Here is a 27,515-nt window from a genome sequence, read left to right as displayed (position 1 = left end):
TGGCAATGTAAAAAGCACAATACTTGAGGAGGTAAACGGCTCAATCTACTAATCTTGCTTTCTGAGAGAACAGATGACTTGCTTTGCCAAAAACAAGCTTTAGAAAATAAAAGTGATGATGTCATCTTGTTTTGATGATGTAAGTAGGTGAGGGTAATACTATTCAGCCATAGTGTTTCATTATAATTACTGATTTAAAAAAAAATAATCTTGGGAGCATGTTATTACACTAACATGCTTGAAATTCAACTTTCATTGGAGAGACCAACTGTGTAAAATGAGCTGGATCTTTGAAGTTAATATTCACTTACCACACAGTGCCTCCCCACACAAAGGCAATAACATCTGTATTATGGGGCATTTCTATTGCTTTAATCACCACCTACTGCACACTAACTGGTAGTCAGTCATTAATTCTAGAGATTAATGACACAAATCTGGATTTACTAGTGCTGTAAACCTGTGGGAAATAGTGAGTAGAATTAGTGTATTTTCCATAATAGCAAATAATGTGGTTTTATTAGACCTGAACATGGTGTGTTGATTTCTACAGTAAAAATGACTGCATGTGAGCCATTCAAGTTGCTTGAATGATCTTTCATCAGCTTGGCTGTAACATTTCAAATTGTAGAACACTTTCCCACCTGCTAGCAAAGTCTTGGTCCCTGATTTAGGGGATCAAAAACTGTTTGGAAATCATTTTAACCCAGAGTGAAAGGCTTTTATTTAAAAATAGCGCTTCCTCACATGTAATGTTGCTACAGTAGAGACCCCTATTTTTCTTGAGAGGGTGGGATACACAAGATATGTGTGTCTTGATGTGACTGTTCGTAAACCAACTCACTGGTGGACTACATCCTGAAATGCAAAACTGGTCCAAGAAACAAGTTTCTGGTGCAAAATTAGCTACAGTGCATAGTGTTCTTGGGTTTTAAGGGCTTAATCTACCTGTTGAGCTATGTGTTTGCACTGCACCAGTCTATGCCATGTCTACACAACCCTTAAAACATCTTTGAGATTGTTAGAGGCTTTGAAAGGTCTGTAAGTCAGTAAAGATCCATTTCTTCCTGGTTTTTGTGTAATTTGACACTCAGTTGATTGTGACCACTTTTAAGAAGGGCTGAGGAATACAAGTCTTATCCAGGATCCCTTACAGACCAGTTCTTAAGTTCAAGATAAAAAAATTCTTCCTCAGCTTGGTTGCCTTTCAGTAGAAATGAACCTTTTTATTTACAACACTAGCAACTATGTGGTGTCCGTCAGTTGTAATGCTGCAAAGCTGATGAAGAATAAGGACCATAGAGATTGCTGAGCCTTAGAACCAAGCCCATGAAGGACTTCTAAGAGATAAAAGCCAAGGAATTGTTGAGTACAGTAATTTTCTTTACAGTGTCCATTCGTGTGCTTTGGGAGATGTGCTGGCATGTCTTCCACTGGCTGCATAATCTGGGCATCTCCTCCTGTTGGCGTGATAAAGACAGTCCTGGAGTAACCCACCCAAAAAAACCCCCAAGTGGATGGGCTGTTGGGGCCAGGTCCTTGTCTGAGAGGAGGTGGCACAGTTATCTTGTAAGGAGAAGATAGAAAAAGCAGTTTATTGCACCTGGGCATGCAGAGAGATGGAGTGGGGTATGAATCCCAGGCAGTTGCTGTGATAGTGCGTAGGGAAAAGAAGAGGGGAAGAATTCCGAATCCTGCAAAATTTTAAGAAGTATTTCCTCTTGATACATGCACACATTCTCTCCATTTACTCAGGCTGAGCTGGAGACAGCTGGTATTCTTCCAGACACTGAGGAAGCTGGGCGTCAGCACTGTCTGCTTTAGATAACAATAATGTACAGCTTCATGGGGAATGGAGCTTAATCTGTTGGGATGCCATGGCAAGCACTCCTAGTGAGGAAGAGCAGCTGCCTGTTTTGGGCCTCCTGAGAGGAATGAGGTGAACCATCTGAGACAGATTCAGATCGACTCCTGTTTGGTTTTGCGAGCAAGTTGCTCGCACCTTGTAGTCGACTGTGTTGAAAGCAGCAGACAGATCTATGGGCTTCTGATCTTGTCCAGCTCCTAGCTCTGTATACTTCAAAACTCTCTTTGAAAAATCACCCCGTAATTCAACACTAATACAGCAGAAGGAACGTTGCTTCCTACTCGTATAGCAGAGTACAAGGGTACTGTGAGCTTCCTGAACTACATGCTAACAGAAGTCTTGACTGACAAACCAGAACAGTGGCCGTTTTTTGAATGAAAATCCTCTGCAGTCACTTCTGCTTCCTATTTTGAATTTGGAGGTTAAAAAGAGAATTGTTTGACCTCTTAAACCCTTTCTGTGTTGAGCACAGATTGGAGACTTTTGACCTACTTCTCTTGCACCCTCTGTATTACTGTCCTACCGAGGCTGGTCTGTGCAATGAAGCCATGATCTTCATCTTCCTCAAATGGTGGAGACAAAAATGATTCTCCTCCACAAAATTTCTGGCAATCTTAAGTGGTGTTAAAATAGGCCAGAAACTGTCTGAGCCTATCCAAAAATGCCTTGCTTTGTCTGAGATGTGTTCCGCCCCCCAGTGCCCTGTATTTTTGTTTGTATTTTCCTTGCTCTTAAAAGTGATCAGAATGGCTGTATGGATTTTTCTAGTGACCCCGTGCAAGGCAGCTGCTGCATGCGTAGGCAGCTTGAAGAGTCTTGTGCATGTAGTTTCCCCCTCATCCCTGCAAGGTTTACTTGGTAGGCATGCTTGGGATTAGGTCATTTCAAATGCACAGTCTCCAGTCCCAACACATGCATGAGCAGTCTAAGGAGAAGGAGATGTACAGATTCTGTAGTTTTAAAAAAACAAACCAAACCCAGTAAAACCAACGCTTGCACTAAGGCAGTGTTTTATCTGTCCTTCCCTTTTTGGGACATGAGTCCTCATGATGATAGAATCATAAAATCATTTAGGTTGGAAAAGACCTTTAAGATCATCAAGTCCAACCATTAACTGCTAAGTCCACCACTAAATAGATAATAGATGGTAGATACAGTTTGGAATCATGAGCATCTTTGTTACTGTTGCATGTGTTCATAAAGCACTGGTGCTGTGTACTGGTACTGTACTGGTACACTGGTACTCCTACTGGTGCAAGAGTAAAGACAGAACAATTCTCTGCCTAGAAGAAGCTCTCCCTCCCCATTTTTAGAAATAATGCTGCCTCCCTCCCCATGTTCAGCAACTCAGGGCTAGTAGCTACAGGTGGGTGATTTTTAACACAACCATGGGTTTACCTGCAGCACGTTATTTTAGGGCAGACCTCCTGCCAGGGTTTCCTGGGGTTCTAAGGCTCTCTGTCAGGCTCTAAGATCAGCTAGGCCAGAGGGTGGCATGCTTCAGCTTCCCACCCTCCTTTAATTTATCTTCACTTTCTTAATGACTGCTGTGCAGAAAAATCCTGGGACATTAGTGACTCTTGATATTGCAGAGGAGCTTGGTTAGTAGCCAGAGTATTGTTCAGAGCTGTGGAGTGATAAGGCTTTGTAGGCTCAAGCTCTTTTGGGCTCCCTTTAGGAGCCCAAAAAGAGCTTGAGCTTTAGCCCAAAAGAGCTCCCCTACTAGGAGATCCTCCTGACTAGGATCTGCCCAAGCTTGCAGTTTTGAAGCAGCTTTTAGGGTCAGCCCCAGGTAAAGCGCATTGCATTATTTACCTTTGCTCATCCTTGGATGCAGTTAAAAGACAAGGCATGAGTGAAGAATAGAAAATTAGGGGAATTCTAGATCACTGGAGGCTGCAGCGTGTGAGTGCTGGTGCTTTCACATGCTCCTGGTGGGGGGTTCCCACTCCTGGTGGGGGGTTCCCGCTCCTGGTGCTTAACCTGAGGCAGGGAGAGCAATAGCAGCTGTTCCTTTCCTTCTGGTTTGAACACGGTGTAAGTGGCAATGTACCCAGTGGGTGTTAGATAGATCACTCGAGCTCTTCTGAAACCTGAACTAAGTACTCGGTTGGTTGCTCAGTGTGAAAAAAAAATGAATTAAAAAGAATGCTTCAGGCTTGCAAATTTGTGAAGAAACTGCCTCTCCAAATCAAGAAGTCAGGTTTTGTGCCTTGGTCTGTGGCAATAATTTGATGCTTTTTCCTCTTGGAGGTTTTCAATCCAAACTCTCTCAAGTGTTGGTTTCACAAACAATTACTGCTGGGCATGAACAACTGGTTTCCAGCCTGGAATAATTTTACATGCTCCTGAGAATGCTGTTGCCTTTACCCAATTCTGTGATTATTTACTGTAGCAAATTATTCCTGTAATATTTGTGGTAATGACAACTGTAAAATGGAATATCTGTAGTACTGTTAGGTTAGCAGAAACTAAAGGAACGTAGTGATTGCTGAACTAGATGCCTTGCCATGGATGTGAGCTTAGGTCTGCACCTTTCCCATTGTCAAAGGAAATCCATTATCATTCTCTTAAATCACGTTTGCTTCATTGCTTCTACACAGAAGTGAGCTACCTTTTTTTATCCTACACAGAACAGTTTCACCCTGGAAAATTAATCTAATTGGTATTTTATTTTGGGTTGGGTTTTGGCAGCTTTATGGATACACTGGGCTAAGGGACCATGTCAAGTTACTTACTCTTTCTTGCTCCCAGCCATTTCTTATGTAGGGGAAAAGTCACAGTTATGGTGCCTATCTTCTCACAAGATTTAGGTAATGAAAGTGGACAGCTGGCAGAGGTGGGCTGCATTTGGCCTAGTGGCGTAGCAATGAGGGGCTCGATACCCCTGAGTAGGGGTGGGTGCCCCTAGGACCAAGTATGCTTCTACAGCTGTGTGACAGATAGTGCCTTAAGACAGCAGGAGTCACCCCCTCTACCGTGCCCCCACTCAGGGACCAAGGAACAGCTCCTTGACCTCCTGGACACCGAACAGGTGGTGCAGCAGCTCACGCCATTGAGAAGGGGAGAGGGTTGGTTTTTGTAGAAAACGAAACATTTTCGACATGATCGACATGGAGAAGTGTACTGGCTCAGAGCTAGAGCTCCGCGTCTATTGTCCTCATCCCCTTTCCTGCCACCACTGCCACTAGCTTCAGTGGTGTGCTCTGCCCTTCTCTTGGGTTTAGCCCTCTCTGCTTGATGGCTGTCTTCGTGTTTTTCCTCTGGTCCTTTCGTAATGTCTAGGTCTTTTTCTGGTTTTTACATCCCTCTTGGAGGAAGATTTGGTATCTGCTGCTGCTGCTGGATAGGGGCAGTGTACAGCTACCTCTGCAGGTCACGTTTAACTGATGTTGGGGACTGCAGTGTCTCAGTAGAAACTGGGAGAGTCTTGGGCAGTTTAGCATTCTCGTTTCCATACAGTAGCAAAACACTGGTGAATTCAGGATGCAGAGAAGAATGCAAAGGAAAATTTTATGTGCTCTGTGAATTTAAACGTATAAATTACACCATCTCTGCTGGGTCTTATGATATATTAGCTCAAAACTTGCTTATTTTGGGATCTGGCTCTTCATTTGCCACATATTTCTTAGACTACGCATGTTTTGTCAGTCCTTAAGCATGGCTCACTTAAGCCTGGATTATACCGATAATGTAGACACTGCACTGTATGTTGAACCCTGAACATCCTGCTTTTTTCTTGTCATTGACAACTTACGTGTTTATCCTATAGTGGATGATATCTAATATTATTGTGCTGGCTCACTGCTGAGCTTTCTAACCAAATGCTACTGTGGCTTGTTTTTATTACAATAGAGACCTATTTTACATTAAAATGCTTTATCTATATGAAAAAACTTCTTTTGTTTTGTAATTAGAAAAATTCTCTGTGCTTTTAATTAATACAAGTATTGAAGAGGTATTTGGTTTCTGAGTCTATTTTTGGCATTCTGCAGCCACATCATTTTAGTGATTTATAGTTGAAATGCCTATTGAAAGTCTCCATAATAAAAATAAAAAAGAAATTAGATCACCTCTGAGACTTAAAAGAGCTGTTGAAGAATTTATTAGAACAATGTTAAAATATGCCCTAAAACAAGTCATGTTAGTCTGCAGGTTGAAATGGGATACCTGGGAATTCAGAGTGCTGTACTACTCCGATTAATTAAAATGTAGTCAGCTGAAACCTCCACTATAATCAAAATTGTTCCCCAGGGTTTTACCTTCATTACAGTCCTGATGCAGCCTTCCAGTCCCAACCACTGCTAAGCTAAGTAATTAGTTCAGGTTAAAAAAAATAAACAAAAGGATAAAATTACCATGACAGTACATAGGATTTATTTTTTTTATGGCTATGCTGGGCTCTGTTTGATAGATTTGTATACGGCCATTCTTTCTTCTGCCAAAGACAAACAGTGAGAGACAAAGTATCTCTGATTTGAGGGCTATACAGTTTTCCATATTGTAAGACTTGGATTATTTTGTAATTGCTGTTTTCTGTAACTTTGGCTAAGGCGCCGATCTCCCCTCTGCAGATGTGCTGCCTATATCATCCCTTTTGTGCTGTGGGTAGTGTTCTGCTACAGCGGGGTTTCCTTATCAGCAATTCTGCAGTAAATCAAGCGGGAGGAGACTACATTTCCCAACAGGGTCTCGAAGGAAGAATTCACAGTGTGTGAATTCGTACAGGATACCAGAGGACATCTGCCTTAGGAGGCTGTCTCCAGAGCTGAGACTTCAGGGCCTAGATAAAGCACTGCTTCTGTCTCTCCCATACCATATATATTGTGACCCCAGCTTTACATAGTCTGTCATCAGTTTGTCCTTGAGCTGGATGCAGTAGTGAAACCCTTTGGATAGGGCTAAGCCTTATCATTCTCTTGTTTCATGTCAGGAGACTCTCCCAGAAGCTGCTGAATAGCAAAGACATGACAAAGAAGCCTTTGATTGTGGCTGTCGATACTGAGACTGGAGAATTGTAACTCCAAATTAAAAGGGATCCCACTGAGCTGTGTCTCTCTCACAGTGAGCCCCAAGTTTGTTTTTATCTTAATGATCTGAATGCAACTGGTTTGGATTCTCAAAAATATTTTTAAGAACACTGATGCTTTTTCAAGGGTTAAAGAAAGGGACTTCATGTCCTTTCTGTCTGAATATAATAAACAACTACTATTTTATTCTACTGTAGCACTTTCTTCAAGAATTCCATAGCACTTTATGTGTGTTATTTAGGCTCCAAAACACCGCATTAAGGGATATTCCTGCATCTTGGTTTTTTGCAGTACGACAAAGTGAGATGGAAGAAGTACTAGTGATTTGCTAAAGGCTAAGCAGTCCCTATCAGGTGTAGAAATGTGTACTCCCAAGTTCTTTAATATAACAAAGCATATACATGCACCTGGCTTCCATCCAAATAAATCCTCTAGGATTCCCTCCTCTTACCACGTGTAGTGGGTGTGTACACAAAGTGCAAAGAAAACACAGCGTATCAACTCATATGTAGTACATCCTCAACAATTGTAAAGTATGAAACTGCTCAGTACATACCGTAGCTTTGCACTTTTAATAATAAAAATGTCTTCAGTGTTAACAGCTCTTTTTAAGTGACATGTCACAGGAAAGGACAGTAGGGGAGAAGCTAGCCATGCCTTCTTCAGTGGTCACTCCATACCCTGCATTGCTTGATGAAACCTGGCATTTCTTCCTTTTGTTTCACTGGCGAGGAACAAATTTGATGGGGAACCCACCTTGCACATTTGTGATAGGGCAGAAGAAGAGTCTAAAATGGAGGACAGTCTGTGCTCTGAAAGAGATTCGTGAGATTATTTGCCCATGTCAGGGGACAATCTCTAGGAAGACTCAAGAAACCTATAATTAGACTACATGTTGTCCACCTCAGACAGCTGGAGGTCGGATGAAAGTTGGTGTGAGGGGCAGCGAACGCTGTTTTTCCCCCTTCAAGAGTCTCAAGTTTCCTGTTGCAAGAGAGTTGAGGGGTCATATAGTTTCAATCTCTTGCTACTTATCTATATTGAGAAACTCCATCGCAACCTGAGCTGTCTCGCCTTCTAAGTGGGACGGTGCTGGTCGGTGGGTGAACTTACAGTGGGGAACGTGCAGCCCATTGGCTTGGCTGCGTGAGACAAACTGCACAGCAACAGTATGTGCTGGAGCACACGAGTCCTGATGCATCATCTCAACCCTTCCTTTTTCTTGTATACTGACAAGCTCATCCTGTACTGCCCCACTTTCTTACCAAGTGGGATTTCCTCGTGTTCGCACTCTTTTAGGCAGGTATTGTGTGAGTGGACATACAATGGTACACATCAAGTTGTATTGGATGACATCTCTAACCATTATGTTAACAGAATAAAACGTAGTACCAGGAAGAAAGGCTGCCACTCATTTTCTATTTAAATTGAGACAGACAAGACTTGATGTAAAATGCCTATTTTTCACTATATTTTGCACATGATTTTTAAATTGTCTCTTTAGGGAGAGTATCTAAAACATTTGTCGTTCATTTGGGGATTATTTTACATTCTTGTCATCCGTTGCTCTTGTATTCTTCTGCAATATTATTAGTGGTTAAGAAAATTGCATGACCACTGTGCTAAATACAACCGTGTTGCAAATACTGATATTTTTTTTTTCTTTAATATGTTATTTGCATGCTAGAGATTGGACAGTGTTCCCCAGTTCAAGCAAATGCCTGAGGAACAGATTGGTATACTAAAAAGCTGGTTATGAGTGAAAAATGGAAAAGTTCACCTCCAAGGATCTATTTTAACAGGACTATGTTTAATCCAAGTTTCATTTTATGTAAAATTGTAATTTACAGTTTTGCAGCTGTGCATATGTACTTTCACTCTCTGATATTTGAGACAAAAGAATTCAGTGTTGTTGGATTACTTTCTGTGGCGTTTTGGCCCCAATAGCGATCACTGTGAATTTGCTGCGATTTAAAGAATTTACGCTTATGTAATGGAAGATAAGAAATTTGTGTTAGAGTTTTGTATAATCCCAGTTTTAACTATTTCTTCCTGCATGACTATGCCACATTGTATAGGTGAGATTTTCTTTGGGAATTGTTTTAAAATTAACCACCTTCATCTTCAAATGAAAGGTACTGATACAATCTAGCCTTGCATATAATCCTTTTCCATGGCAGATTATCACAGAGCAGCAGAAAGCCGTGCATACACCATTCATAGAGAAACTGCTTCAGCAAAGCACAGCTATTGCTGTGCTGGTGCTTTCCCAGGCTCCCAGCTCCTGCTGAGCTCCCCTGAGAGAGCAAAACTCTTTCTGTGAGCATGCTGTGTACCTCCCTTACTGCCGTAAGAAACGTGTGCCCCACTGCAGCACTCTGTTTTCAGCTTACTTCTGTAGCTGTCACTAAACTTGGAGCTGGGAACAGCTCTCTGAAAGAACAGCTCGCTGAAAATGAGAAAACAATACATGCAGGTGGCCAGCTGTATGTCCTCAATTTTTAAATACTCTTGAAAGCATGTTTTCAAGTATAGATAACCACCGCTGCTCTGGGTATACACATGCTGTCTCATACCCCTGCACACTGTTTTATGACATTCCGGGTGTAAACTACTTTCAGTTGTTTAATTTCATTCTCATCATCATTTTTAGGCAAAACTGTCATAGTTGCTCTCCATTTCATCTAGCCAAACTGAAAGTCCATATAAAATAAATGCATTTTTCAAAGGAGATGCTTCATCTTAGCCTAAAATACTGTTTTGCTGTTAATGGACACAGAGTGCATCTCCACCCCCTGCAACTTTGTCATTTGTCTATACGCAACTGTATGCATATGTATGTGCGTTTGTATGACTACAAGAGAGAAATGCAGATGTGGCCAGGGGAAAGCAGGCTGCATCTGCTATGTCCTCGGTTGCACTGGTGGTCTGAGGTCACGTGGGGCCGCTCCTTCTGCCTCCCCTTCGCCTGTGTTGAGAAGACTCCAGGTTCCTGTTTTTATGCAGAGGCTGTGCGCAGCAGACCTTATCTCACATGAATGGGTTGTGTGCCAATCCTGAATAATCACTGAAGTAAGGGCTGAGACCTATAAAACTGTACTGAGTGGGACCGTGAAGATGTCTGGGCAAGAAGTAAGACACTGAGTGTAGCAGACAGTGGTCTGCCTGCAGTTTTCACCAGTTTGGAGCTGGCAATTGCAGCTGCGAAGCAGTGTGGTACTGCAGACCTGTAGAGTACCTAGATCTTCAAGTGGATTTTCTTTCTGTGCTTTATTCTGCTTAGATGCGAGCATGAAGCTGTATTGTGCTTTGGGTAGACAAGAGTGAATTTGCCATGGTTAAAAGTAATATTTTCTAATGCAAAATGTGAAAACCAGTGTTGGAGATGTTTCCATTAGTCCCAACACTGTATCAGACTGAAAGAAAATGCAGACTGGTGAGGGTATTCTTCACCTCAGAGCAGGCTGTTTTCTGCAACAAGATACCACTATATCTCTGGTGCACAGAGAGCAAAATACAGCAGGGGACCCTATGGAAAAGTTCTGTTGTTTTTTTTTCCTCCTATTTTTGGGAGATAGTTTTGTGAAAGCAGGTCAGACAAAGCTGGGGGCTATGTGGCTTGTTGCAAGTATGAACTTTGATTTCCTTCCCCTTCCCTGTTACCAGTAAGTGTCAGGGGAAAATGTTCTTTAGCAGAATGACTACAATGAAAGAGAATTTCTATGTAGGTGTTGAAGTAGAGCTACTTCAGGAGCTGTAGCAACTTGTTTTCGTACCAAACGTTGTGTTCCCTCCTCATGCAGGCATACACACAGAGAACTGTACCCATGTACTCTCGGATTGACTCTCTAGGTGCCACATCTACCCTTCTCACACCCTTCCATTGCCTTTTGGGTGTCCCTGCCTGGACATTGGCTGCAGCACCAGCTATGCAATGATGGTGGTGGGTGGAGGTGAGTCCTGGGTCCTGCTGGCTATCTACAGAGCCATGTGCCAATGATGCGATAGCATCTGACAGGGCCTCTTGCTAAACGTACTTGTTTCAGGATGAGTTGAGTTATGCTTTGACTCCCTTCAAAACCCCAGCTAGTTTCTGTCAGTTCAGTTTGGCAGGAAGAGAGGAAAATCCCAGCATCGTTTGTTGTTCGGTTGCACCAGGAGAAAGCCCCCAAGCAGGAACATAAATACAGCAAGCAGTAGTAGGGATCTGACTGCTGATGGAACTTACTCATCCCCCTGGTGCTGTTTGGATTTAGCCATCTGGCTGTGGCCCTGCTTACACCTGTCAGCTGAGGGCGACAGTGCCAAAGCCAGGAGTTTGTGAATGTCCCCTTGGAGCTTTGCCTGGCCAGCTGGCAGCATATATCATCAGCCAAGCCTCCTCTTCCTCCTCCCCCACAACCTTGGGCATGTCAGTCGACACATATAGCCATGCCCTCCCACCCCCAGTGAGGAAAGTGTATTTCAGCCCCATCTAAGCCCCCCTAATAGAAACAAAGGGTTTCAGTCTTTCTTTCCTGCACTAGAGGAGGAAAAAAAGATCTTTTCCTCCTTTTTATTTTCTTTTTTAAAATTTTTTCCCTTCCATGGTGGTCTCCACTAGGATGGGCACATCATGCCCATTGGAGGTCACAGCTTAGTAAGATTAAGCTAGCTCATTCTGGTGCTGGAATTTTATAGTGGAGAGGAGAGAATACAAAGAGGAGGATCCTACCAAGCAGGATCAGCCCCAACCGGAAAGAGGTTAGAAGCAGATTGAGGTTTGTCTACATTAGGACATGAGGCCTGTCCACTCAGATGTGCTTCTTTCTAACTTCTTCCAGTAATGCCATGCTCATATTTATCATCGAAGTGATTCTGCCATTTTCCATTGCTGTCATCCTCTCATCCATATGCCAACAAACCTCCCACCAGCTTGGGTAACAGAGACATTTTAGGCTCAGCTCTTGTGGGGAAGGTGTGATGACCCTCCCTTCAAAACAGGCCAGTCCCTGGCTGCCACTGGGACACAGCAGCGCTCCCACCCCTCTGCTAGGGGGCTCTTTGTGAATGCTGTGTTTGTAAGCTACAGTCACATCCATACTGCTTTTTTTTATGCCACCCCCTACACCCCTGATGTCTTTAACATTGCTGGGGAAATAACGTTTTTCCACATGCAAATGGAGAATAGGTTCCATAAAGTGTCACAAAAACTAAGTTGATTCATTAAGCAATAACTTTAGGCAAAACCTGAACATTTAAAAATTTATGAAGATGTATTTGTGCTCTTTTCTATCAATGTATAACAACTGTTTATAAAAGGTTGTTGCCAATCTTGGGCTGCACTAGTTGCTTTCGTACTGTGAAGCCTTTTACTTGCTGATGAACTTGATGAATGCATTTGAAGTACTTCAGTAACCCTCCTGTAACAGCCTCTTCTTCAAGTTCCTGGAGTATAAACCTTCTGGATGAATCTGAATTATCACATGCCACACAGCCCGAGTTGTCTCCATGGCATGCTACCCTAATTATCATTTGTTAGAGAGTCTTAGGACTGCTAGGAAGGTATTTTGTGTGAAATGGATGGTGTTTATTACCTCTTCCAAATAAACTTAACACTCAAGACTCCAAGCATAAATTTCTAAGCAAAAATCAGAAGCAAAGGACGATGAGATTATTTTATATAGAGTTGAGAGTTACCAAAATCAGAAGTTTTTTCAGCAGGTAGGACTTTTGCCACCTTGTAATCTTGTACTTTTTCAGCCTGATGCGTGGCATTGTTTAACCAGCAGGTATATTAAGAAAAGATGACCTGAAATAAGTGCAGGAATTCACCCAGTCGTCGTGGCTTAGATGAGCTCCCAGTGACTTAGTGACCTCTCTTGCCCTTTGCTTACTATTAATCCAGAACCCATTTGCCTTTCTCCAGATGTTTTTGCTAAGACTTTTACATGGTGTTTATGTTATGAAGAACTTTTTGGTGCTGTCGCATCGGTGTTTGGACCTTTGGGTCAAGTGGACCTTTCTACCCTATTTTTTCCGGTTACCATTCCTGTCTGTTTGCTATGGTCATGTTGCATTAGAGAGAGAGTGTGTGTGTGTGTGTGCCAGTGCTAAATCCATGGCTCCAGAGTGTCTTTACATGATAACAATCTCCTTGTGTTGGAGTCCGCACCACCGTATCATGATGTCCATGTGACCTGAAGTGTGTTAGGATCTCCTTACAGACAGGTATGCGATGCTGTACTCTGTCCAGGTTTTTTTCCCTTAAGAATCACAACAGTTTAAAATGGTGCTGAGGAAAACTGTTCAGCCATATGTGTTTTTAAAAGGAGAAGCAATGCAGGACCAGTGTAAAGTATACAGTGGAAAGGAGACCAAATTCAATATGATCTTTAATTCTGCCTCTACTCTGGTTGAAGCCGAGCAACTTCTTTGGAACTGTAAAGGGATTTGAGCATGCATTCATCTATTAATTTATTATTATTTTTTTTATATCTGTGCTATTTGCAGCAAGCCCTGTATTGCAAACCTGAAGCCATACTTTCTCATATTGTACAAAATAATGTGGATAAAATATCACTCAGCAGATCAAAATGCATGCCTATATATGTAATCATCATGCATATTGTCACACATCTGTCTTTTTCTTACTTTCAGAATGATACAGTCTACTGGCACGGCTGTGTGCTTTTTACATTAATTTAAACAGATAAAATCAGATAATACATATTCTGTTACACATGCTGATATCCTTTTATTTTCCCATTTCCTTTAGACAGTGATATTGAAAATTGATGTTTCGAAATTGAGAATTTCATTATCCAAAAAAACCCTTAATGCTGCCATGCAGAACTGGTCTAGCAGAAAAAGCATATCTGATCCAAGTCATCATCAATTGCTCTCTAAGTAGATGACAATACATAAATGAAGCAGGCTTACCTTAGCTCAGGAGACTCTTTTTTGCTGTATCCCAGGCAGTTTCCTCTCCTTATTCACTTGAAAAGGGAAAATCCACTTGAATAAAGAAAAATAAATACTAGAAGAGTGAGGGATTTAAGGAGTCCTCATCCAAGCTCCTGATCCACTTGTTTTTAGTGAATTGCAAAAACCTCAATCCAGTAGCAGCTCAGAGCGACTTTCTTCTCCTCGTGTGTTCTGTGGGCTGAGAATCTGCAAGAATAGACCTGAGACGGTGCTGCAAGAGAGAGACAGCGGGGGGACCTTGGCACAGAGTTGGACCAAACTCTAAATATAGCCCAACCCACTTTCCGTGCAGTTCTCTTCATACTCTGAAGGCAGATGACCTTGTCAGAAAACTGACCTCCCAGCATGTCATTCTCTACAAAGAAGGGATCTAAGGGAACAGGACTGCAACGTAAAAGGACAGAAAAGCAATCAACCATCTGCTTGCAGCAAATGAATGTAGGTATGAGCTCTATTTTTACGGCAGTTGCAACTGATCAAGTCATAATGTGCTTTATTTGATCATTTAAACAAATGAGCCGCGTGCCAGTTCACATAAGACCTGTACAGATGAGAGATTGCATTGTAATTGCTAGTCTTAAATAGAGAGCACTGACATAGATGAAAAGCCTGTCGCCTTTCCTCCTCTCAAAAACCTTAACACAGCAGAGTGGGTGGTATTTCCTTAAAAGCTTCTGTCAATAAGAAATTATCCTTCCTTTTGGAAAAGTGAGTGAAATCCACAAATGTATATTCTGGTACCATATAAATTTGAGATGCTAGGGTAGCTTGAAAGGGCAGTAGAACCTGCAATATCAGAGACCAAACTGCAGAGAAATGTGTAGAATATGCAGAGGAGGAAGCAAGAGAACAAGAGGAGTAGAAACATAACCCTTGTGCCTTAGATGGGGAACTGCTTTTCAACAGATGTTTTATAATCTGGGGAATTTGCCACTCTAACTCTATGTGACAACATGCCAGCATATTTTGTTCTTAACCTGAAGGAGAGTTTAACTTGGTATGAGTCAACCTGATACTCTGTCAAACAGGGGCCTGATACTGCTATGTCATATGAAGGCTTCTGAATAAAAAAAGCTGCAGAAATCTGAGCAAGTCAAAATGTCTTCTCTCACATTCTGTGTTAAAACATGTAGAAGAGTTAGAATAAAAGCTTGTTTGCAGTATTGTTCTTCAGTGGGATATATTTGTTGGTGGTGACATATATCGAAGTGTATGCTACATTATATGCATGCATGCAATTTTGAATATTCAGAGAAAACCTGATAAAACATCAGGACAGTGATAGTCTTATACTGTAGATGTGTATGTCCACAAAATATGCATGAGCCAAAAAGGTGTGAATGATATCAGTGGTCAGTAAAGTAGCAATGTGTATCTATGAACAATAATTTGGGATGTTAAGTTTTTACGAAGTGTGCTATATATTTTTGTAATTGAAGCCTACTTTTTTTGGCAAGTCCCGCTGTGTAATTTTATCATGATCTATTGGCTTGAAGTCCACAGGGTCAGCCAGACTCTGTGTGTTACCTTCACAACCAAGAACTACAGCTGTGAGCCACAGCTGCTTCCCAAGATAGTGGGAGAACAGTAGAAAATATGAATCTCCTGCAGTATTAAGGGAGACATCACATCTGGAACCATACTACATTCCTGGGAAAAACTTGCTCGTAGTCAGACCTAGGCTAGAGCCTACCCATTAAGTAGTTTTATGGATTTGTCCAAGTTCCTCTTTCCTCCCGGTTTTACCGATTTCTTCCCCATTAACAAGAATAAATGTTTGTTAGGAGTGAATATTATAACAAATGAAGGATGCTGGTGTTTGACTCTGAAGAGAGGACCTGAAAAGGAAATGAGTCTGCCTCCAGATAGACATATGTTGAGTGACATACTAGCACTGTGTAAGTAGTGAAATTCTAAATCTATGGGATACCAACATCATTAAACACTGATAGCATTGTGCTATCTGCGCTCCAGGGTGGTACCCTGATGCGATCCAAACCAACCTTACAAATTCCAGCTCCGCAGTGCCACTGCCACTTCTGCCCCTCCCTCCAGTGCTTGAAATCGCCACAGATTCCCTCATACAAAGCGTGAAGGAGATGGGGATAAGGAAGGGAATATGTACTCCTCCCCAGCATGAGTTAGTACTCTTCACCGTCCACAGCACACAGCTGGAGCAGCTTCCATACATGATAGATCAGTAGTTCTTAGAAAAAGAAGGAATCACGGTGCTCAGTGGGTCATAAAGCACAAGGAATAGTCAAACTTTGCCAGGAACTGAGACATGCACGTCTCCTGTATGAATGTTGTGGAGAAGGGGTGATTTCTTGCTTATACAAATAATATGCTGGTTGGCTTTGGGGAGGCGGTGTTAATCTTTCAGGAGACTTTTATAGAGCAGTGCTGTTTGTGTGTACAGGGCTGTAAATGTTGCTTGACCAACCCCAGTAATGCGAACTTCCTGAAAAGAGGGGAAAAGGCTTTAAGAGTGGTTGTATGAGTTCGTCAAGATGGATGGAACAGTATTTTGTTTGACAGCTGTATACACTCCAGTTTTCTTTAGGATGGCTTTTGCATGAGTTTCCTGTCCACACCACCAAGAGGGAAATGTAGCAGGGAGTCAGGCCCTAGTTTGTGCCTAGCTTTTCCTGGGCTCATAACTTGTGTTTTCCTTATGATGCTGGACGGTCTTTCCGCTTCCTTGTAGACAGTTTTTCTCTTTGACTACTCAGCCTTCTTTGGTAGCATTTCCTCTGGAATGATCTGGGTCTGGCTTTTCCAGAGCCCAGGCTGTTTCCTCTCTGATGCCTCTGTTGGGATTGATACTTATTTCAAGCCAGCTTTGTGGGGTTCCCCCTCGTACAGTCATATATTCTGTACCTAGTATTTGTGAATGATTTTTCTTTTTATTAACCCCAAAATTCCTAGGCACTTTTAGTTGTTTAAAGATCCCATGGAGCATTTCTCAAGGTGAGATATGTGAACCATAATGTCTCGGCCAGTTTCCAATGTGGTCAACTGTATCCTGGCTTGCCCCATTCCTCTGCTTTTCAGAGTTGGATAGTGTTCTCTTACTAGCATAAACTGTTGCACAATATGGCTGGCATCTTTTTGAGTGGTTTCTAAAGTGACTGTAGGGTATATAATGCCTGGCATCTATCAAGAAGAGAAGCCCTTTTTACAAGGTTAAGTATTTAATTTTATAACATTCATCCAGTAGATTTGTAAACAGCCAAAACCCATGCTACTTACGAACAAACAAACCAGTCTCCCACTTCCGCATCTCTCTAGAAATATGCTTTTAAACTGAATTTGGAGATTTAAGGAAATTATCAGAAGTTTCAGCATAAAGGATAGTTTTTAAAAGAACAAAAGAAAGAGAAATGAGGAGACTGCAGCAACTTGTGGATGTTGTCTGAGCCTTCACTCATGGTGTCATTGGCGAAGGTTACTAGAGCAAACAACAGTTGATTTGCACTGATGTATTATTGTATCTTCAGGCTCTGGTTGCTCTTGTTTTGGAGGCACGTAATGAAGAAATTAAGTTGGATGGCAAATAATAAAAGGGCCTGTCATATTCCTTACATGTCAAATCTTTGTGTTTGCCCTTTGCTTACCATGGGTTTTAAACCTACGATGACTAAATGAATATTGACTTCTCCTTTCTTACCTTGGTGATGCCATTATTCCTTGTGCGAGGCAGCGATATGATGTCAAATTCAACCCTTGTCTTGCAGGAGAAAAATTTATTTTTATTAGAAGGAGGGTGGCCTACTGCTTTTATATCTGATCAGTCACTTTCTGTGATTTTTCTAACGTGTTTCTGTCTTATAAGGCAATATATAAAAATTAAAAAGTCAAATTATGAATAGGGCTGGGTTGTAGCTGTACTACAAGCTGGGCCTAACCTTGATCATGTAAAGTTTATTCTTCTGTGCTTACATGTGTACAACAGGGGATTTCCTCTGGTCTTATTTGCCGATATGCCCTTTATTTTGTCTTTCGGTTCACTCCCAGTCAGCAGGTCAAGGTGTGTCAAAAATGAGTTTGGAAGTAACCGTTTTGATTATTAAAGAGAAAGTGATAAAAATATGGGAGAAAGGAGAGGTAGTTGTTAGAAATGTTCTGTGGGAGATCCTTTGCATGGCAGATAGTTATGTCTATGTGCTAAAAATTTTTTATCCTATCAGAGCATAGTGAAAATTAATTTCATATTATTCCATTAAGACCTGTTATTTTTTGCTTGAAAGGGCAGTGATTTTAATTTAAATTGCCATTCAGTGTAAGAAAGAGGAACTTAAACTGAATAACCTGTCACCAGATTTATTGGGCAAAAAAAATTTTGTGGTAGATGTGCCTTCTGAACCGCCCAGGGAAGGGATTTACATTTTTGTAAGAATGTTGTATTTGTGTAATACAAGCTATTGCCAATACTTAGAAACTATTACAGGGAATTCCTACAGACTCTTTGCAAGAAACTCTGGCTTGGCACAGGCTTAGGCTGGATGGAGTGGGAAGGAGCTTATGCCATCTGAATGTTACCTAATGGGACAAAATTGAAGCACTTTTGATTCTTTGATAGGACTGTGTCTGTTTCTGCTCAGTCGTATATTGTGTGCCCTTCAGGTATGCCTCACAAGTACACTTTAAAATACCTTTTTTAAAGTACCTTGGCAGGTAAAGTCTGCAGTTCAAGGCATCCTTGCAGATACGAAAACTTACTGTTGTGCTGGAATAGGCCTGTTTTGGGAAAGGAGTCCTTAGTTCATAGAGATGGGAAGGGAAAACAGTGCCCAGACCTTGGGGGACCGTGGCTGGTTTGGGATGGTGGAGCACTGGCACCACATGTAATTACCATGGAGATTATCTCAGCCCAGGCAGGGAGGCAGCTCTCTTCTCTGTTGCAATAGGCTGACAGGGAAAGTTGACAAAGGAACAGTTACTAACTGGTAGTCACCTGCAACAGAGCTTTACGTGCAACTTCTTACGTCCTAGTAACAAGAACAGGTACCAGTTCACTCACAGTTTTTCCTCTTTAGTTCCAAATGGTCAAAATACCCAAGTATTTTAAGGCCTTACAAATAAAGGCACTTCATTTGATTCATGACCCTGGTGAGAAAAGTATGAAAACTTCATCAGTGTTTTAAAACTGGAGTTGCAAAAGCTAAAATACAAAAAAAAAAAAAAAGCCAGCCCAGAAAGATCTTCATTAATTTTTGAAGTGGCACTCTGCTTAACCATGTTGTTATTCTTCCTTGCATCAAAGATTTCCACTGAGCTGTAATATTATGTATTTTGCTGCAATTAAATATTCATTTTTCATTTTCTGTCAGTATGTGTTCTCTTACGGATTTCTAAGACTAAATCTTGTTTTACTGTATTGTTTGAAATTGTTTAGCTAATCCTTATTCAAGGAGGGAAGGGGATGATGTATTTTTTTTTTTCTATAATCTGTTGTCTGGATTTCTCAGTCATGCCACTGTAGATGGTGTGCGCCCGTGATGGGGAGAATTATTTATCTTTGTGGGGGCGCCAATGGACCCTTTCTAATTTAGTCAGAGCAATTTGAGAAACGAAGAGGGTACTGACACTGTTGTAGCTATTTTTGATGCAATGGTTATGTGGTGATCTTCCCCAAGGACAGATTACTTTTGTAACTAACGTTTTATCTCATTTACTAGCAATTTCTGAAGTATTGTCATGGTAAATAGCCAGCAACTGATCTGAAGAACCATATTAATAATAAAATTTGCATTCTTAGTCATTCCATGTGGCTGGTCTGGATGTCCCCAAAAGGGCTTCACAGGTATTGCTTGGCCAGTTACCCTGGAGCCAAAGGTGTAAAGCTATTTGAGCTATTATTAGGCTTCTCAACAGGAAAATTCGAAGCTGTCCATTGCCTACAGAGAGGGAACTTAGAGAGGATTGCCCTGGTAGACATGAAAGAGATCCTCCTTTTGGGATTAGCAGTGCTGGTGTCACACAGCTGAGTAATTTGGGATCTGTCCAGGAGGTGGTCTGAGCTGCTGCTTGCCTGTTGCCGCTGTGCACCACTGGCTTCCATACCTGCTTCTCCCACCGCTATGCGGCACCTTTCCCTCCTTTCTGATGGCCTCTCCTTGTCTCTCTATCCCTTTCCTTTTGTCAGGGAAGTAGTTGAGCTTGGAACACTTTAAAACATTTAAAATGTTAATCCTTATTTCTCAGTTAATTAGCCCCCCAGCCAGGCCTGTTTTATTTAAAAGACCTCATCTGTTCCTTTGGATAGTGATGGGCAGCATGGCAGGACCTGCTTGAGCTTTGTGTTTTCTGCTGCCTTGAGGAGTAATACCGTAGTGGTATGTTAAAATACTGTCATCACCACTTTTAGCCCAGTTACTGTGATCAGCACAACTGTGGTGGCAAGAAGAGGCCTCTCAACTGAGCAAGGATGAACAGGGACCTGGGAGCCAATTTTGCTGACAGCTGTTACATTTTACAGAAAATTAATTGACCTTGCACTGTGTGTACCTGTTGGGACATGCAGGGGAGATGCAATGAGAAAAATTCTAAGTAGTGCATTGACATTAAGTAATCTGATTCACTGAAGATTTAGGCCAGTTTTTAATGGTAAAACTATGAGAATAATAAGGAAGTCTCAGACTTCAATTTTATTCTTTTCCCTGACCTCCTCTCTGCCCCTCTCCTCCCGTCCTCCCAAAGAAAAGGAATATAAAATGGCAATTAAGAAAAAACTCGAGATGTACGCAACACACTTGGCATTTTACTCAGCATCAAATATTTTTCAATCTGCTGAATTTAAAGCTGGGAGCCCTGAGAAATATTTTTGCCCTAGATTAGTGAGCACAGATCAGTACTCTTTAATCAACCAATAAATAAAAACATAGCCTGCAAAGCAGCCTGAAATTAATCCATCATAGCACACCCAAATTGAATTAACTATGCCCACCTACAGAGTAATGACAAGCACATACTTTCCTGTAACATATCTGAAACTAGAAAGAGAGCATAACAGTATAAAACCTATTTCCACAGCATACAGGGATTTTTGTTAAAAATCAGAAAACACAGGCTTTATTTAAAGTCTGGTTTCAGATATGAGGCAATTTTAGAAGTCAGAGGAGGGTGGAGGTTGGGGAGGGCAATAATAAATTACGTACAAACTTTGTTTTCATGTAAGTAATTCTATTTTAGTACTGATATGTGGCCCTGATTGGAGCATAAGGAAGAAAGCAGGGATTTCTGTTCAGACCCAGAGACTCTTCTGACCTGGAGTGTGTCTCTGACGGTGGGCAGTGCCCGATATGTCATATAAAAGTTGAGGGAGTCTCCCTCGTGGACACGTAAGGCAGGTTCCCTCCAAATTCCATCACAGAGATTAGTTTAACAGTAAGAAATGAACTTGTCCTGTACTGGCCTGTGTCACTGAGAGTCTTCTCGATGCCAAATAGATGTCTGATCTCACTTAGCTTCCAGATCAAAACCAAAAAACCACTAGTGGAACTATTCCCTCATTAGCTTTGGCTATGTACGCAAAATAATATTTTTCTATACTGAGCTTTCTTTTCTAATTACATGTTCATTGTTCCTATATTATGAAGAGTTGTAAGCACCATGCCTCCTCCTCTCTCAAAAAAACCCTTCTGTTCTCTTAATCCCCTCTTCCTGTGAGGAACTTCCTATAGCTGCCGTAATTTCTGTGAGCTTTATTTCAGTCATAGGCTGGCTCAAACCACAAGTCACGTTTTCCAAAGAATTTTAGGATTATTTTCTGTTACTTTTCAGTTGTAACTTTTTCTTTATTTTGGGGCATTGGGAGGTGTGCTGCCTTAGAAGAGTTTCACTTTTTCAGTCAGCCTTAGTCCTTATAAGGATTAATTATTTTTGTTGTGGTCAGCATAACTCCTTTATTAATCACTTCAGAGTAGAAAAGTGGCATGTGAAGGTCAGAAGTCTCAGTAATGGTGAATCAGCCTAGCAAACACAAATTTGTATGTACTAGCTATTTTGTACGAACAAAATTGCATTCACATCAAAGAACGTGTCATTATCTCCTATATCATTAAGGTTTTGTCTGCCTTTAAAAATACTAGTATAAATAACCAAGCAAATCCACATTCTTTGTGAATATAGTAGTTAATAAAGGTGATGATTAAAGGAAACCCATCAAATTATCTAAATATCTGTGTGCTTGCTTATTTATGTGCATGTGTACAAACATGCAGATGTGTGTATGTATTAATATAGGTGTGTATATGTATATATTTAGAGTATACATATGGATGTACTTAGACATATGTGCATAGATCAATATTAAATTTGAAAGAAGTTAGAAACCATTGCACTGAATGATTTTAAATAGTGATCAATATCATAAATGAGAAAGTCTTATATATGTGTGTGTGTGTGTTAAGCATAAATGGCTTTTTCCATTTCAGCATGGTTCAAAATAAATACTTAATGACTGGGAAGCCTGTTAGTATGTGCCATGCCACTGATGTAATACCAAAGGAAAAAATGTGAAGAGCTGTGGAATTGACATTTATTTTTCTATATCGAGAGGATTACGTGACCGTTCAGATGTCTTTGACGACCTTGTGGTTGCGTAAGGTCCATACGTCGCAGGAAAGCAAATGCAGAGGATTGCTGCGCTAAACAACATCACCCCTTCAGCAGCATATTCCATCAGTGCCTGCCTGCTCACTCATTTGCACCGCAAGGGAGCTGAAAGTCAACATTGTATTAATCTATTAGGTTCTGCATTTGCACCAACTTATTATTAAGGAAGGATTTGTGCCCTCCCCTGTTCTGGCAGAGAGGAGTTTCCTGGGCAGCTTGATACCTCAAAGCAGGGCAAGCAGTGCTGCTCTGATGCAGACGTGTTTGGGATCTGTGAGCTGGGTGCTTCTGCATTTATTCGCGTTGAGTTATGATTTATTTTGTGAATAAACCCACTGACATCAAGGTAACTATTTGCAGAAGATACACTGTTTAATGTGAGCATGGTTGGCAGAGTCTGGCCCGTGGTACTTCGATGCCCTGAACAAAACGCTCCTGTCATCATGGGAGCTAACATGGTGTCACAAACAATCACAGCTCAAAACTAGCTGCTGTCTTGTCTGGGACATGAATGGCTGTTTCTGGAACGGATAAAAAGTCCTCCTGTTGTATGAAATAAAAGATAACTTGGGTACTGCAGAAAGATGCTCAAATTTGAACTGTTTTCACAGATGTTTGTTGAGTCTGGGGCTGGACATTGGTTCCCTCTTCTCTCACTTCTTGCTGAAAGTGGAGAAGGACGTTGCATCCCGAAGTGCAGTCCAAAACTCAGATGGGCAGTGAACAGGTGGTACATTGTCAGGCTATTTCAGATCATGGAAACCATTTGTCCAGTTTTAGATTGCTATTGCTAGCAGTGTGTCTTTTAGTTATGAGAAAGAGGTTATTTAAAACTTAGACGACTCCTGTTTGCCTTTCAGAGCATGCCAAGTGGGATTTAAGAAGGAATGCTTAAAGATCACAGGCAGCTTCCCCTGAATCTATTTTATGCAATTCTCATTTATTTCCAATGTGAAGTAAATATGCTGAAAAAGAGCTGGCTCAGCAATTCGATTCAGTGAGGCATGCACAGATATACTCTGGAATGAGCGTTTGGGGCTCAAGCATGGTGAGCAAGAGGGACAAAGAGACGATTAGTTCTGATTTCTTTGATGTACTTCATTCATATCATCACTCCGCAGCCTGCTTGGATGTAGTGCATCCAGGACCCCAGATCTGTGGAGCTGGTGTGTGTAAAAGCTGGTCACTCCTCCAGTATCTCTGGAGTCAGGGCAGAAGTGACAAAAGCCAGTGATGGGTTCCCAAACACAGGAGGTGCCCTACCAAAATGTAGCACAATAAATTTGCCAGAGGAAGGGAAACAAGCCCATGGTAATGCACAGTGGTAACGCTGAGTTACGAAGACACCTTTTCGACTTTCAGGAGTATGCTGAATGATGTAATTTTTCAGCCTCTTCTAATGAAGTATCATATCTAAGATTCCAAAGTAGCCAGAGGACATAAGTGGTCAGTGACTTCGGCAAGGAATAGGCCAGGGAAGGAGCTGTTGGTGTGCAGGGGCAGGCGTATGGTGCAGGAGCACTCGGACATCCTCAGGAGAACAGAAAGGAAGAACCTAGTAGATTGACAGAGATATTTGAGCTGTAATATAAGGAAGAAATTTGATAGTCTCCCAAACCTTCAGCTTTCTCTCTTCCCCTCTTCACCTGCTGCCATGTGTTAGGCTGTACAGGACTAGATTTTTTTTTTTTTTTTTTGGTGCATTAATAATAAATTTATAATAAAGTAAACCCATATTACCATTGATGATGATTAAAAAAAAAGTGGGCTTTAGAATACTCTTTCCTTTTTACTTCTGGTGGCCAATAAACTTTCCCAGAAAACTTTTCACCTTCAGCCAATGTATAATGAACACTCTCGGGACAGTAACAGTGATGTTCTAGCAAAAGTGGCAGTCGTACTGGGGACGGCTGCTCATTCTTCTTGTTCATAATCCAAATGGCAGCTCAGAAGAAGAGTCAGTTGGACTCAGTTTGTCCCTCACAAGAGAGGGAAAATAGCTCATGAGGGCAGTTCATGGAGATAAGTGCCATATATTTCCTAGTGTACAAGTAAGCCTGAGGTTTAGACTTGTCACCGCCCTTGTTCATGTCCTTTAAGAAGAGAGCCCAGAATGGCCGGCCACCTCAGTGTCCTCTGAGGTTGACTTAGCACCAGCTTAAGGGGCAGCTTAATGTTACAGCTAGCCTGTAGTAAAGGGCTGTCAGGAGTGACATCCCTGCTCTTCCCCTGCCACCAGCCCCTCACCCCACATGGGATCTAGCACTTGTGTGGCCACAGTCCATTGAGCTGCTGATTTGATGGCTGTGCCTGCAAAGAGAAGGAAGCAAATAGGCCAGCTGAGCTGCAGTGTCCACTTGGTGCACGCATTTGTGCATTTGCTCTAGATCTGGAAAGCGGGAGCTTTTCTTTGTGAATTCCCATTTAAGACTTCAGAATATGTCTTCATCCTGCGTTGAGATGCAAACAAGTGCTGCCATTTCTTCCATGGCATTAATTTTGATCTGAATTAAGTTCATTAACATGTTTGTCTAACCCCTTCACTTAGGAGTCTCTTAGTTGTGGACAAACTGGACAGAAAACAAATTCTCTTCTCAGTTGCTGTTCTGTTTCTAAAGCTCTTGCAGTTTGCCAAGAATCTAATCTATATCAAGTAAGATTTCACAACAAATGACATCCAACCTGCTAAAACATTCACTGATTTTCTTCACTTGCTAGCTTTCAATTTCCCAAACTTTTTTGAACTCTTAACAGCTGTCACAACCCAGCTTTAGGATGCTATTACACAAGCTTTTCAAATTTGGAAAAGGAATGGAAGTTACAAGATGGTATCTTTCCACGCATAAATATGTATCCATGTTGTTACCAATTCTGTCACATTAGGATTTCAAAGCCACTGCCTTATTGCCATATAATATATAGCGTTGCATCTGTGGATGAATAAAGATTCCTTTTTCCCCCTTCATATCCTTTTACTTACTTTTCACTTAAATTCTTTCACATATCTTTCACATATCCTTTCACTTACCTTTTTTCAATAGGTACCTACAACACCTTAAGCACTAATATAGCACTAATACTATTAGAGGGAACTGTTGCTGTGGATATTTTTTTCCCCCAAAGTCTCTTTGTAGATAAGAGATGAAGAAGAGAATGAGTAGAAACATCTTAATTTAAATAGATTTCTTTCAAAACATAAGCCTTTTTTAGTCTTGTGGACATTCTGCTTAAACTTTGGGAATGGTGCCTTTGCCTAATTATTACTTAAGTAAGAGACACACAATTAAAATATACTTGCAGAAAATGTCTTCATATATTTTTATACAATAGGACGTTATACCAATCTTGTAATTTTTCCTCTTGTACATAATTGGTGTCAGTAAGGCATTTTTGGCTTTTAGATGGAGGCTGGGGTGGTTTTTGTGTGCATTTTGTGTGTGTTTAGTTTGATTTCATTTTTTTCTTCCTTCATCTGCAAGATTTGTTTTAGTAGGAGGAGATGACTTATTCTGAAAGAAGTGTCAGCAAACTTAGCAAGAAAGATGTATTTTTACAGTGATCCTATGGACCATAGTGCCATTAGTCTTCAGTAGCAGTGCTATTGCTTGTTTTGGGGTCTAATGAGATAGATCTGTAATTATGTGTGGTGAATGCAGTGCTATGGATCCAAGATTATGTTTTACTTGTTCTGAAATAATGTAGAGAGATGTCATGCGACTTGAGATGTAGTTTATCAAAAACATCTTCTTTCATTTTTCACTGCTTAGCTTAATTCAAAGGAGGTTTTGGAAAGATTAGATATTTCTACCTGGGATGCTGCAGCTGGCACCAACTGTGCAGCATTCCAGAAAGGTAAATACATTGCCTGCCAGATATAATACTGTGAAGAGGAGGGGAAACCCAGGACTTTTCTTAGAATAAATTTCAAATACCAGTGTGCTAAATGATAAAAAATTCTATTACAGCTGTACTTATTGCCAATCTTGAGATTGTATTATTGTGACAAGCTTTCAGATGAAGATTTTATCTGTATTTTTGAATGCAAAGCTAGGAGATGGATTTAAAAAACAGTAACAAAACCCCTTCTTTTTTCTCATTAGATCCTTCAGAGGATGAAGCTATTGAGAAAGCAAGTGATAACAGGACAGCAACACATCAAGATTCAGATTCCAAACCTGCTGTGACAAAGAAAAGAAAGCAGGTTTGTAAATTTCACAATTGTGGAGAGCACAGAGATGATAATGTGTAGGGAAGTGTAGTCCCCTTTCGTTTGTCTGATCTGTTCATATAATAAGATTGTTTTATTAAATTATTTTGCCTCATTTGGAAGTGATCACATTCCAGTACATTTCAGTAATAACTTCACTCTTGTTTTGTGTGAGTTGAGATTGCCAGGCCTGTCTCCTACAAAGTGACTGTCTAGTCATAAAAGCCTGGATGGTGCTACCGAGTGTCCTCCCCTCTCATCTTTTCCCTTTCCCTGCACACACAAGGTCTTGAAAGCTATATTTAAATGTTGTGCAGCATTTCTATCCAAGCATGTCCCCAGTGCGAGGTCCAAGTGAAGAAGAATTTAGGTCTACGTGGATTGATGTTTTCATAGCTTTGCACTACTAAAAGCTTCCTTTAAGACCAGTAGGAACTGCGTTGTTCAGCGTTACATAGAGTATGCCAAGGAAAAGGTAGCAAGGTCTTTGATGGACAACATCACCCCAACTTGAGCAAAAAAGAATCATCTAGAGGTCAGCTGATTTTAAGAAGTCTCTTGTTTGAAGGTAAATTTCTTCTGCCTTCCTGATACCATACAGGAGAATCGATTGAATGGCTGTCAAAGAGCTAAAATGACACTGGAAGCTATCTTTACTTGAGGTTATGGATATTAATTTTGACCCCTAGGTCAATAGTAAACTCACGCTGTGACACCTAGGCAGTTGCCCAAGTGAAAACCATTTGCAGGGGTGTTCTTTTTTGTAACAGAGAAGTATAAACAACACAGTAGCGATTACTATGCTTTTGGGTGTCTTTCCAAGGAG

At 41.1% G+C, this 27,515-nt stretch overlaps 1 protein-coding gene across 5 annotated transcripts in view; it reads left to right on the top strand.

Moving 5' to 3' along the window:
• Positions 1-27,515, top strand: part of CMSS1 (cms1 ribosomal small subunit homolog) — a 249,293-nt gene that overhangs the window by 202,531 nt on the left and 19,247 nt on the right. For 4 of the 5 annotated variants that reach the window (XM_072883772.1, XM_072883762.1, XM_072883742.1 and 1 more), the window contains one exon: positions 26,583-26,683. In XM_072883772.1, the coding sequence (XP_072739873.1) occupies positions 26,583-26,683 (101 nt within the window). Of the gene's footprint in view, positions 1-13,974; positions 14,306-26,582; positions 26,684-27,515 lie in introns of those variants that run through there. The other variant, XM_072883733.1, reaches the window with a different exon arrangement.

The sequence above is a fragment of the Ciconia boyciana genome, chromosome 1 (genome assembly GCF_034638445.1).
Source record: "Ciconia boyciana chromosome 1, ASM3463844v1, whole genome shotgun sequence".
Classification (NCBI taxonomy): Eukaryota; Metazoa; Chordata; class Aves; order Ciconiiformes; family Ciconiidae; genus Ciconia; species Ciconia boyciana.
This window is presented reverse-complemented; position numbering and strand designations above follow the sequence as displayed.